The 14,300-nt window shown below is 46.4% G+C and overlaps 1 protein-coding gene and 1 pseudogene across 9 annotated transcripts in view; both read right to left on the bottom strand.

Moving 5' to 3' along the window:
* Positions 1-14,300, bottom strand: part of RPH3AL (rabphilin 3A like (without C2 domains)) — a 159,805-nt gene that overhangs the window by 20,502 nt on the left and 125,003 nt on the right. For all 9 annotated transcript variants that reach the window (XM_023530526.1, XM_023530522.1, XM_023530520.1 and 6 more), the window contains one exon: positions 7,848-8,022. In XM_023530526.1, coding sequence (XP_023386294.1) covers positions 7,848-8,022 — 175 coding nt within the window. The remainder of the gene's footprint in view (positions 1-7,847; positions 8,023-14,300) is intronic.
* Positions 3,379-3,503, bottom strand: LOC111739490 (annotated as a pseudogene).

The raw sequence follows: 14,300 nt of genomic DNA on the forward strand, positions 1-14,300 counted from the left end.
TGTCGCAGCCTACGTGACCTTTGGCAGACTCCCCCCTCGTCCATCACCTCAAGTCAATTTTGCCGTCTGCAGCTGTCCCATGGGCTGTTCTGAGCATCAGATGAGATACTGACCGTGAGTCACGGAGCTCTGGCTGAGGCCAGGGCAGCACCCAATGACTCGGCTTCTCCAGGAGGACAGGAGATGATGGCGTGGGGGTGAGCAGGTTAGCTGAGGGGTCATTTGGGAAGGCAGCCCCAGGTATATATTTGTAGTCTAAGCAGAACCAGACTGTTCAACCCAAACAACCTTGAAGCTTGCTTTCACTGAACTGCAAACAGAACCAGAGTTTAGGATTAAAAAAAAAAAAAAATTGTTTAAAATCTAGTGAACCAACGAAGTGATAATGAAATTCCTATTTTTCTTAAAAGTACTCAACTGGAACAAATCTGAAACCTAAGTACTTTTCCAGAACAGAGCTTGAAGTGAACCAGTGTGTAATTCTGTTCAAATCCATCCAGGAAGCCTGTACTCTGCTCAGGGGGATGACTGAGGGTAGGATATGGGAGGATGCCTGTGGAGGGTCCTGGGGAGGGGTTGTGACCCAGGCTTCAAAGGAGATGAGGAAGTGAATTTGCTCCATGGTCAAAGGGAGCTCAAAGCACCTGCCTGTGGTTTTTTGGGGTCTAGGGTGGAGGGTGAAGTGGAAAGGCCTCCTTTATCTGGGCAGGCCACAGGGCAGTGACAAAGGCCTTTAGGATGCCCCTTCACACTCCCCAGCCTCAGGCTCTCTGGGAGAGGAGAACAAAGCAAAGCCTCATTGATTCAGAGGTCAGTCTCCTAGGAACCCCAGCTCTCTGCTCCCATCTGAGAAAAGGACACGCATTCTAGAAAACAGTCACAGAGCAGACCCAGATGGTGTGGCCTCCTGGTCACAGCACTGGGGCTGAAGAAAATAAGAAGCCCCATCATGTTAAGTATCTTCAGCACTGGAGGTAGAGAAGCACAAAATTCTATCTGAGACTCACTTCCACATGTAATGACTTCAGTCAGATAAATTCAGCTCTCCAGCTCTCACGGGAAATCAGGCTCCTCTAGTACTAGTACCAGTCCCCTCCCCCCTTGCCTGCTTCTATTATAATGAGAGGCTGGAGAAGCTAAAGACTTGATTTTCCAGCCTCCCCTTTGATCTTTCTTCCTTTCTTTATAGTGATGGCTAGAACTGCAGCAACTATCATGTGACCATGAGGGAAAGAGCAAGACATCTATCCTGATGTCACTGAGCTGCTGAACCAAAGCTGCAGCTGCCTTCTTCCAAGCTTTCTAGTATACGAGAAAAAAAAAAATCTCTTATTATTCAAATATACAAGGTTAATATGGTATACCCGATCCCTACTCTGTACACAGCTCAAGAATAGGAATCCAGCTCAAAGGAAAGAAGCCTGTAGAAGAGCTGGGCCCAGGACTAAAGGGATTAAGATCTAAGAGCCTGAGGTACTGGCTCCACCATTTATACCCTATATTTCATAGGGGGAACAAAGACCTGGGAGCATGCGAAAACTGACTTTATTTATTGCCGCCATAAACGTGGAGTAATGGTCTGCCAGGGAAAAGTAATGTGGAGCATACACTCCATCGGGATTGATTGGGGTGGAGGGGTGGGGGGAGGGTGGAGATCTCTTCCCAGAGGTAGCCAGGTCAGGCCCAGGGCCAGTCACTAGGAGAAATTCAGGTCACACTGTTTCCTACCCCATCCTGAAGAAAGGACAAATATCCTGCTATGAGCAAACTTGTAGAGGCCTCACCAAAGGGTCTCCAGGCAAGGCCCAATTCAACACCCAGTGTCCAGAGGGAGTGAGTAGCAAATTCACACAGTCAGCCCACCTGTCCTATAGGTGCCAGAGTATCACCAGCTCTCTCTGACATACACAGAGAGAAAACCTCACTTCTAATCTTTGTTGAATACATTCATTGTGTTATTTTTAACATTTAGAAATTTAATCTATCTGCAATGTGTTTCTGGATACACATGGAATGGGGCGGAAATTTAATTATCCTAGCTCCAGTTGTTAAATAAACCTGTTATTTTCCCATTGAATGAAAAAGCTACCAATGTTCAGCTTCTATACACTTTCAGGTCTATTATTTCTCTATTCTGTTCCACTTATCTATTTATTCTATAAATATTCTATTTATTCTAGTGCCAATACTATACTGTTTCTATTGATTGTAGTAACTTTATAGTAAGCTTTAACATTTGGTCAGGTTTATTTTTAAAATAAACATTTTGTTAAAATATTCTTTAACTTTCTTATGGAATTTTATTGAAATATAATTTATGTACCATAAAATTTACCCTTTGAAAGTACACGATTCAGTGGTTTTTAATATATTCATAGTGCAACCATCACCACTAATTCCAGAACATTTTCATCACTTTTAAAAGAGACCCTGCATTCATTAGCAGTTACTGTCTATTTTTCCACATCCTCCCCAGCCCCCAGTAGTCACTAATCTACTTCTGTCTCCACGGATTTGCCTGTTTTGGACATTTTATATGAATGGAATCCATACACTATATGGCATTTTGTCTCTGGCTTCTTTCATTTAATTTAATGTTTACAAGGTTCATCCATGTTGTAGCATGTGTCAGTACTTCATTCTTTTTAAGGCTGAATAATATTCCATTGTATGGTTATGTCACATTTTATTTACCCAATGGGTAGTGAAAACATTTGAGTTCATTTTTCTCTAAAGACTCCACTGAGAATCAGACAGTTGTTACACTTACTAATTTGGAGGGACCAAGATTCTTATCTGCCTCTCTGTTCATGTCTTACTTTTGGTTCTGTGATAAGATTCTTCATGTTTTTCTTCATGTTGGACCTATAATTCTCTTTTAAAACTTGTTTGTAGGCATTTTATAATTTTTGTTGCAATTATAAATGGATTTTTTCCATTTCTATTTCTAGTTTGTTGGTATAGAGTAAAATTATTGTTTTTTGGTGTATAAACTATTGATTCACATTGTATCCTACCACTTCCCAAATTCTCTTATTATTCTTAGTGGGTTGTTTTAGTACATGCTCTTGGGTTTTCTTGGCATACAATCATATCATCTGCAAATAAGAGAATTTCTTCTCTTTGCCAGTAGTAACAGATTATTTTATTTTCTTGTCTTATTACGTTAGTTAAATACTACAAAATACTATTGAGTGATGGTGATGATGGGGGTATTCTTGACTTGCATTTTGATGGAACATTGCTTCAGTGCTTTATCAGTTAATATGATATTTGGTGTTAGATTTTTCTCTTTTTTGGTAATTTCATCATATTTAAGTAATTTCCTTTTATTCTTATATTACTTAAACTTTTTATCTAGCAGATTTTTTTTTAAAATGCCTACAGCACCTGGTCTTCCTAGTACTTGGTGGTCTCCCATCCAAGTACTAACCAGGCCTGACCCTGCTTAGCTTCCGAGATCAGATGGGATCAGGCTTGTTCAGAGTGGCATGGCCGTAGTTAGCAGATTTTTTTAACCTTGGAGAGGAAGACATTTCAAAACAAGACAGGAAACCTAGAAATCACAAGGCAAAAGAAAGACACACTTGACTTCACAAAAATTAAGAAAAAAATTGTTTTCGAATGGCAAAATAGATTTTGAATGGCAAAATGCTATAAGTAAAGACTAAAGTCAAACAAAATGTAAAGTCAAGGAGAAAAATATCTGCAATCCATTTACTCTCTCTAACATATAAGGAGTATCTACAAATCAATAAGAGAAAATAATTTAATAAAAAATAAGCAATAGATTTAAATAGGCAATTTTTTAAAAAGGAAACCTTAATAACTGAAAATAATAAAGATATGAAGATACTCAAATGTGCAAATTAAAATAATGAAATATTATTTTTGCCAAAATCGTAAATGCCAATAATATTCATGGCAAGCGAGGAAGCAAAAGTAAATGAGTATAAAAGACTATGTTTTTGGAATATAGTTTGGCAGTGTCTTTTGAAATTTAAAACACACAACCCCATTTTTGGAAACCTACCCCATGGAAATAAAAGCATCATATACATATAAGGATGTTTTATTATTGCTTGCAGTGACAAAAAGTCAGAAACAATTTGAATGTCCATCAATAGGTGAATAATTAAATAACAATACATGATATGATGGGATTTTATTCAGCCATTAAAAAAAATAAAGTAAACTTTATAGCTATTATACAGATATGCAACATGCAGAGTTATAAGTAAGAGCCTATTTTTGTTGTTAAAACAAAAGCAAAAATCAAACTGAACAAAAAATAACCTGATATTAAGGATATGTTTGTAAGAACAAGGAGAAAGGGGTTTGGAGATGAAGGCAAGGGAAGAGATTTTAATTTTTCATATACTTTGAATTTACTTGTTAAATAGATTACGTATTCTTATATAATTAAAAATTAACAAAGAAAATTTAAAATCTAAAGATGGATGTAAAGGAAACTGCCTCAGAAACATCAATACATTTCATTTGACGTCGCTGTGGACTGAAAAGTTCACAGCTTGTATCTATTGATTACCCTTCGTCTCACAACAGGGCAGGAGAAAGTGGGGTAGGTTGGAATGCGGGGAGAAGTTGGGCCCCAGGTCTCCTCTCTCTCTCAGGCAAGGAGAGAGAGAAGGAAAGACAGGGAGAGAGAGAGAGAAAACCAGGGGTGATGAAGAGGGCCAGAGACAGTGTGCTGGTGTCAGCATCGGCTCCCATGCTAGGGAGCAGGGACTGCTGGGCAGGAGGGGGATGATGGCCCTGGGGTGTCTGGAAGCAGGGGCATGGGGATGATGGCCCTGGGGCTGTCCAACAGACCTGACCTAGGGGAGCTTGGAAGTCCTAATGAAACCCTTCCATAGGCCTTTCAAATATCATGGAGCAAGTGAGTGGTTCATTTATCCATCTAATAACCATCTATTCCATGCCTCTTCTATGCCATGTGCTGAGATATTGGCCTGTTCAAGGCAGACACAGGATGCAGCTTCCAGCGTGGTGGTGAGCCCACACCCCAATACGGGTGGGTCACTGTTTCCACCTGGCCTGAAGCTCAGTTTCGGCTGAAAGGGGTGCTGTGAAGGTCAGCTTACTAGATAGGAACTGACCTGAACCACATACTTCAGCTCTGACCCAGTCAGCTGCCTCATACCTGGGCACCGCTGATGGCAGAGCTGGGAGTAAAGAGGAGAAGCCACTCTCAAAGCTGGGAAAATACCGACTAGTTCCCCAGTCAGCAGTGGACTGGAAAGGCCCAGTGATGGCCTGTGCCAGACTCCCAAGGCTGCCTGCTGAGGCCGTCTGCTGCCAGGAGCCTGACAGCCTCAAGACCAACCTGAGAAGGAATCTGGACTGAGGCAGCGGACCCTGGCAGCTTGGGGGGCTTCCCAGAGGCAGGCACAGCTGAGCCCTCCCAGGGGCTGCCACAGACTTGAGGCCATGTGGACCACCAGGAAACCACACAAGGGCTAGCATGGGGCTGACCTCCTGGAGGGCTCCCCGCTTGGCCCCAAGCTCAGGACCAGCTGTAAGGATGATTCCAGCTGGCCCGGGCCTCTGGTCTTCCACTAGTATCTGGTTGCTACCAAGTGTCTCTGTGAGTGCACAGCCAGATTTGGGTCAGGAACAGGTGGCTCGTTGGTGGCTTTCCAGTACCCCTTTTTGCAAACCCCTGGCGCTTTGGTTACATGGCATGGAATCTCTCTACTTCCTTCTGCTTCTCCCACAATGCCTCCTTTGCCACCTGCCAACTCCTATTCCTCCCTCTCCCCCTAATTGTGGGTTTCCCCAAGGTCAGTCCTGCCTACCACACGCACGTCACACATTCCTGGCACACCCCTCTCTGGGTGGGTGCAGGCACCTTCTGGGCCTCCACGACCTGCCCAGGGCCATTGGCCCTCACCATTCTGCTGCCCCTGGGCGAGACACATAGGCCACCTGTCTGGGTCACCTTCTCCTGCTTGGAACTAAATTGTGGATTATCACAGGGCTGTAATGTGACCTGATATGGAGGAAGGACCTGATATGGAGGAAGCACTGCCTTCTGCTCTGGGAGCCTGGGGGGCTCCTAACCCAATCTGCAGAGGGAGACCAAGTTCACACGAGGGGGCCTCCACATAGCCTGGCCTGGCCTTTGTGCAAACTTGGTTAATAAACGGTCCTGCCTGCAAGTGTGTGGGCCACTGGCCTCCTCACCCACATAATTAAAAAGCCATCTGTGTGGCTGAGGAAGAGACGGAGGTTCTGCCCTTCCCCAGGGGCGAGTGTCTGCACACGTGCGTACATGAATATGAGTGCGTGTGCACCATGCTGATACTGGAGCAGACAGGGCAGTGAGGGCCCCTCGGCGTGGGGCCTCATGGCCTCTCCTCCTCTGCTCACTCGAAGCAACATTATAAACCCAACTGTCTACCAGCTTCTGTTTCCATGGTTGCATCTCTTCCCTTGATCTGAGGGGACATAGATGCACCCTGACAGGGCTGGGACGGGAGAAAGCCCCAGCTTTGAGGGTGGAAATGGGACAGAAGGGAAGAAGGAGCCACTTCCCCAGCAAATTCCCCCAGGCTCCCTTTGTGGGGTAGCCAGCCACAGCACTCCAGAGGGGCCTGCTCCCCTGACTCTGCCTGCCCAGTCTTCACCTGCACTTGTCCATGATCCATGCAAGGGCTTGTTTGTGGCATTGATGGCAGGGTAGTCAAACTCATGATGATTAGAATGCAAACAGAGTCCAGCAGAATTAGCAAGGAAGGCCTGCTGCAGACAGAGCCAAGTGATGCCTAGGAAAAGATCTGGAGAACAGATGCCCAGCTGTTAATACCAGCTTATGTCTGGAAGGGCTGACCTACAGGGAATTTTTAACTTCTAAATTATATCACTTGACAACCTTCATAATTTTATAATAAACACGCCTTATTTTTGTAACAATAAAAAAAAAAGCCCAAATGATACGAAGATAGTCAGATGCTATGTCATAATCCAAAGATGGAGACGCTCCAGAGCCCCTCAGAGCAGCTGCACATCTATTATTTTGGGTCTATCACCCTAGTATCGGGATGAGCCCATCGCTCTGGCTGCCTTGTCTCATTTAGGACCCTCAGACCTGAGACACGGGCTGAAACTCAGACATATTAGGGCAGAAGGAGCAGAGCCCAGAGGGCAGCACCCTGCTCTGCCACACACACCCTCTTTTTCTCTGGGCCTCAGGCTACTCATCTATACAATGGGGCTACTAAACACCTCTCCTTTCCACTTTCAGAGGCTCTCCTGAGACCAGAAACTTTGAAAGTAAAATCCCAAGCACTAAAGCATCATGCAAGCTGTGGAGAGCCAGCTGCCATATCAGATACTATTATTATTACCATTGTGGCAGAGCTCCCCTTCTGACGGTAACCACTTGGGAAGCATCTACATTCATGCAACCACCACAAATACCAAGAGGCCCTGGGTGCAAAGTTACTTTGTTCATAGGACCAGGGAAGACACAAGACATGTACTGAGAAGAGATGGTACAGGCCTGCCTTGGAAAGGCGCATTTTTAGACTTTGCAAAAAACTTCAACTGATACCACATTTCTTCAAAAATCCATAGTGCATCCCCGCCCCCAAATTAGTGCTTGTTTATAAATGGTCCCCTCTGGCTGCCAGTAATCACTGTGCCGAGGTCCAGCCACCCATGTGGGTGCACATGGGGAGCCAATGGCACAGAGAGGGATGAAACACCAGTATGAGCCACACGGAGAGTGTGGCAGGCACTGGCTTGGTGCCTGTGGCACTGCTTGGCTGGCTGAGGGCCCAAATGTTAACTGCTGTCCCAGGAGAGGGGCAAAGGGGACTTACCTCTCCCTCGGGCCCATGTGTAGACTCGACTGGTCTCAGTGCTCCTGGGCTCTTGCTCAGCTGGCTCCACAGGCAAAGGTCGTAAGTGGGGATCATCAGTCCGGCCGGGGGTCTTCAGGGGGAGGATGTACTTGGGGAGCCCTTTGTAGAACCAGGCCCCCGATCTCTTCCAGACCTGAGGGGTGGGGGAAGACACCTGCTTAGAGCACGAGACACAAAGCAGCCTTCTCAGTACCAAGCTCCCACCTGGGCCCACCCTCTCCTCCTGGGGCAAAGTTGCAAAGTGCTCAATAGATGCTACTTCCCCTGGAGACTTGGGCAGAGTGACAAGTGGCTGGAAGAGGCAAGACAGGCCATGCATGGTACTGGAAGCTATCTGGATCGGTCTTCGAGATGAGACAATCTGCAGTAGGCAGAGAGAGGGCCCGAATCTCAGAGAGAACCACAGAGTGGAATTCAGAGCAGCAGCTGAGATAAGTAAGGCCTCTGAACTCGACGCCTACTTTAAACAACATCCAGTGCTCCCTAATCTCTTTTCTGATGAAGGAAATACATTTGGGCTATGTAATAAGAAGAGTGGGAAGGTGTGAAGGAACGATGTGACCTTTTAAAGGAAGAGGAAGCCTTGGAAGTTCAGAGCAGACCTGCTGGGTTTGAATCCTGGATCTGTCATCTAGCAGCTGTGAGTTGGGACACATTCTGACCCTCAGTTTCATCACCAGTAGGTGGATGTAGGAATAGGACCCATCTCACAGGACCGCCATGAGGATCAGACTCACAAATGAACATAGGCCCAGTGCTGGCCACAGACAGCCACGCGACAGCCGGGATGCTCATGATTGCCAGTGTCTCCCTCCTCCTCTCGGCTGACAAATGCAGACAGATTTATAATCAGTAGACAAAGTCCCATACTCAAAAGGGAGAATTTAAGATCAGAAGGCCACAGAGTCTGCCCTGATTCTCTCTAGGACACTGTTTCCCACTGCCCAAACTTCCTCTGCACCATATTAGTTCTGTGGGATATTAACGGGAGTTACGCAAAAAAAAAAAAAAAAAAAAAAAAAAAAAAAAAAAAAAAAAAAAAAAAAAGTTCCTGATTATGTACACTGGGAAGCACTAGGTTAAACCAAGCTCTGTTATTGCAGGACTTCTTGGAGCCTTATATGCCACTGTGCACAGGGTTCTCCAACAAGATGAAGGAACATACAGTGCTTTCTACTTGGAACCAACTCAGCAGGTTTTCCTGGAGAAACTCAACGCTAGTCATGGGTCTGCATAAACCCAGCATTTCGCTATACAGTAGTGACTGTTCACTTGTTGAGTGATGTGCATTTATTTCTCCAAGTAGACAGCAGTTGCCTCTTTATGCTCCATAGTGCCAGCCACAGGACCACAGGGTCCAAAACCTGTCCCTGGCATGAATCACTCATCCCTCCCTCCCAGCTACCCTGTGTGGAAGGGCCAGCTTTGTGTAGCTCTTGAATAACACAGAACCCATCTGGTGGAAAGAATGCTTCATGAGGCCCCCTTTGAAAAACCCTTTCTGATCCTCTCACAGCCCTCCTACAATACATAATTATTTATTTGAATTGGTAACGCATGCACACGATCTAAAATTCACAAACTGCACAATTAAAAAGTCTCTTCCCCCATTCCCTGAGGCATCTGGTGATAATAGTTCTTTGAGGAAGCTTTATTATTATCCCACTTTCCAGATGGGAATACTAAGGCTCCAACAAGTTAAGCAACTTGCCCAAGGCCAGCCCACCACTCTCCTGGCCTCTACTCCACACTGGAGGCTGCAGAGCCTCCTCCCAACAGTTTACAGATGCAAAGTCGAGGCTCACTAAATTGTGGTTGGGTAATGAAAAAATCTTCAATGAGTCATCATCATGGACACTATGTCCTGCAGACTGGACACCTAGAGAGGATGGAAGTGCCATACAGAGAGAGAAAACTAATACAAGCAGCTGCCACCAAAGGCCACTCTGTCCCTGCAGAGCTTCTGTGTGGCTCCTGAGAACAGGCGCCCAAGCCCAGAGGCCACGGGGGTGGGGGGCGGGATACTGGCAAAGGGCTCATTCGGCCTCCGTCTGCTAAGTGAAGGTCTGTGCATCCATCAGTGCTGGCTTTGCCTGCCCTCCCCTGAGCATGCTGACCTCTCTCGCCCCTGCCCCCAGCATGGGCTGGGACTCCGGGGGACCAAATGAAGCAATCCCTAGAGAGCCATGTGTGAATGGTGGCGCCTGGTGGGCTTAGGACCTGAACTGCACTGCCCCAACTCCTACTATGTTTTGTCTTTTTTTTTTTCCTGAGAAGAGAAATACACACATACATAGCATAAAATATTAGGACACTAACAAAAAAGTAAAGTGAAGAAACTTTGGGTTACTTGTAATATTACCACATATAGGGGGAGCCCTGTTTAACACCATGCTGTGAATTCTTTACACCCTTTTCTGGGCATATACACAAATTTTTGTTATTTTAGAAGAACAGGATCATATAGATGCAACCTGTTTCTGACCCCATTTAACTATATATCATAGCAGCTGTTCTGTGTCAATAAGTAATAGTCTCCATCATTATGTTTTAATGGCTCTATAGTTTGGATTTATTAAACTTAATTAAAGCAGCCCTCCACTGAAGGACACTTAAATTGCTTCCAATTTTTCACTCTATGAGCAGTGCTGCAACCATCACTTGGCACGCATATCATCAGACAGGTGTCAGTTATTGTCTTAAGAGACATTCCAGAGATTGGAACTGCCAGGTCAAGGGATGTGTGTACATTTAGATGATGACGTGTGTTTTCTTCTCCAGGAAGAAAAGTCAAATCTCCAGTGGAGTGTTAAGTGTCTTCCGGGAAGGGACCCCACACTGTACTTCTTGGTGGGATGTGGGGTCTGGTCTGGGGCCCCGCTTAGGAGCAGTGCCCTTGGAGGGGTGGGCTTGGGGAGCCTTTGTCAGGTCCCAAGGTCGTCAGAGTTAGGTGCTGCAGGATGGAGGATGGGGATCTTGCTGCTGCCCCTGAGGCACGTTGTCTCTGATGGAGGGCACACTGCCCTCATGCCTGGCCAGCCAAGGCCCTGTTTGAAGGGGAGTGGATGGGACAATCCTGAGGGTAACTAAGAGATGTGGCTTCATTGTTGTGTGGCTTTTATTAGGAAAGACCAAAAAACACTACCAAGCAGTTTTGAGGGACACCACAGAGCCAAGCATATCACTGACGCTCAGTGAGCCCTCACCTCACAGCCTCTGCACTTTTCCTGTGGAGCTGGGGCCATGGTGCAAGCTCACGAGTGTACATGTTTCTTCCTTTTTCTTTTCTTGTTTAATTAAAAAATGTTTAATTGTGTTAACATATATACAACATAAAATTTACCATCTTAACCATTTCTAAGTATATAGTTCAGTAGCGTTAAGTACACTCACATTGTTGGGTAGCCAATCTCCAGAAGTCTTTTTACCTTATAAAACTTAAACTTGTACCATTAAACAGCTCCCCATTCCCCTCTCCCCCCAGCCCCTGGGACCACTGTTCTACTTTCTGTCTTCAGAGTTACTAGTCTAGGTGCCTCATATAAGTAGAATCATAGAGTATTGTATTTGACATACCTACAGTATTTGGCTTATTTCCCTTAGCATAATGTCCTCAAGGTTCATCCATGTTGCAGTATGTGTCAGAATTTCCTTCCTGTTTGAAGCTGAATAAGATTCCATTGTAGGTAAATACCACATTTAGTTTATCCACTCATCCATCAATGGACACTTGGATTGCTTCCACCTTTCGGCTGGTCCTTTCATTTTCATCTGTCTCTTCCACAAGGGTCTACCACCCACGAGGGAGCGTCAAGGTGCTTTTGCTCACCACTGTATCTTCAAGCTCCTAGCACACTCCTGACACAATAAGCACTGTTGAATGGCTGAACTGGGTTGTTTGCTAGAAGGTATACCAATCCATAAAGTCTGATGCATTCCTGGGGAAGTGGCCTGTGGGTTTCATCCAAGTTCTTATAATTAATCAAATGGATTTACTGTTTCAGATTACACAAGGGATAAAGAGGAAGTTCCCACAGGGTCTGCCCATGCAGAGCAAGCTCCAGTGAACCTCCTTGACCATGAACTCCAGGGCACAAGGAGCAGCATACTCTCAGCCCTTCTTCAAACACCAACCCCAGCTGCTCCTGCCCAACCTGACATATCACAACCAGTGGGCCCAACACCAGCAGCCTCACCTCCTGTTGCAACAATCCATATGAAACCCTATTCTCTACTTAAAAATCACTGATCAGTCAAGTGCTTTTGGAAAATAGTATAAAGAGCACTGAATTTAAAGTCTTAGCTTGAATTGCATGAAACTGCTGATATTCAACTTTTTAAAATGGCATTCAACCTCCCTGACATATTAACCCCTCTGTCAATTTCATATAATTCACCCTGATATTTATGCTCAGCAGAGGCAATGACCTCATGGGTCTGCTAGGCCTGCAGTGCCTCCCCAGGATCCAGTGGGCAGGTCAGTCATTCCCTGTGAGTCCATTGGAACAGGGTCTGGGGTCTGTCTGCTTCTTTTGTGTTAGCACTGTAGTCCAGGTGAAGGCCTGATGCCATCACGGTGGGCAGAGACCGGACCATGCCAGACTGGCCGGTGATCCTGGACCAGCTCAAGGAGAAGCACTTTCTGAGTCCTTGCAACAGGCAGACACAGGTGCATCACCTGATACAGAAGGCACACCTAGGTGGAGGTATATAAGACACACTGTCAGTATTTTGGGAAGTGCCTTCCACATGAGAGAGCAGGACTGGTGAGGTGAGGCGTGAGGGATCCCAGCTGGGCTGAGTTCTGAGCAGCGGCCCCTCCTCCCCCCATGCCTATCCATGCACATCCTCAGACCTTTTTTCACCTCCCTGCCCACCCCTTTCCTGCAAAACATACAACAGTAGCTCTTAATCATGTGATTTCTGCTCCATGCAATCAAGCCCATCACCCACTGCCTGGCATCATTGCCTGGCCCTCTCCCCCAACACAGGGGGAAAAGCCCCCCACCCCGCCACAGATCAGAAAAGGTTCACTTTCTTAAAAAGATGTGTGATTCTGCAAAGCCCCACCCTGCTCCCCATGTGTGGTTTGCTGTGATAAGGCTAGCAAAGCAGCCAGCCTTGAAAACACCATTTAATGAGAAAAGACTTGCACAGCCACCATGGCACTTGCCCGGGGTGGCCAACAGCATTAAATCCTCCCGTAGCACGGCTTTGTGCTCTGCTTCCAGGTTTTCATTATGATTTCAGCTCACGAACAACCTGACTGCAGATACTGATGGATATTAGCCAAGCTTTTCCCAGGGAATTTTAATTACCATGATAACAATCGCTAATCACTGGCATTTCCTAAATGGCTGTGGCTGGAGTAGGTGGTAATTGCCAGGCCCTGTTGGAAAGAAGAGGAGGCCTAAGGGACCAGCCACTGGGAAGGATGGGGAGGGGGTGGCCTCTGTCCCTGTCCAGTGCTCTGCCCCTTCTGTGTGTTATTGCTTCTCCCCACCTCCCATGCAATCAGGAGTGCACCTGTGTGAACTCAGGTGAGGGGTCCAGGCTCTCCACCCTTCACTTCACAGGTTGGAGCATGGGGACAGTCTGTGGCCTTTGCACATGCTGTTCTTCCCACCTGGAGTGCACTTCATCCCCATTTCCATCAAGGAGCAACAGTTCCCCTGGGAAGACTTCTGTGCCACCTTGTGCAAAACCAGAGTGCATTTGCTATCCTCCTGGAGGCCACGTGGTACTGCTGGTACAGCACTTCACCCACAAAGAAGCTGTGAGCTCTTCAAGGGCAGGGCTGTGTCTGAGCCATGGCCTATTCCCAGGACACAGCAAGGAGCCTGTACATGGCAGGAATGTTGTTGACTGACTGACCGAATAAACAAATGAAGAAGGGAAAGCAAAGGAGCTGTCCCCAGGGGACAGAATGTACGACTCTGTCCTCAGGGAGATCATGTTCTGTCTGCTTAACAAGCTCCAGGCTGGCCCAACCTTGAAAATCCATGGGAAATGGCCTATTACAGAGAGGTCTTCTTGCTTAAACTTTGGTCATTTTAAAAAAGAGTATCTTAAAGGGTCAATCCACCCTAGCAGAGTGGCAGCAACAGACACACACACATACACACGCGCGCGCGCGCGCACACACACACACACACACACACACACACACACACACACACACACGGTGCTGGCCTCCCAGGAACACTAACAAGAAGCTAAACTCTGCAGCATGGCCAGCAAGACCCCAGAACTCTGCCAGCCCCTCCCTCCCTCCCCACTCTTATCTCAATCCTACTCCCACCCCACACTCTGGATCAGCCAGACGCAGCCACTCTCATCCCCTGACCACACTAAGATGCTCTTGCCTCCAGGCTTTTGTACATGTTGTTCTTTCTCTCTTCCCTGGATTAG

The sequence above is a fragment of the Pteropus vampyrus genome, unplaced genomic scaffold, assembly GCF_000151845.1.
Source record: "Pteropus vampyrus isolate Shadow unplaced genomic scaffold, Pvam_2.0 Scaffold50, whole genome shotgun sequence".
Taxonomy (NCBI): domain Eukaryota; kingdom Metazoa; phylum Chordata; class Mammalia; order Chiroptera; family Pteropodidae; genus Pteropus; species Pteropus vampyrus.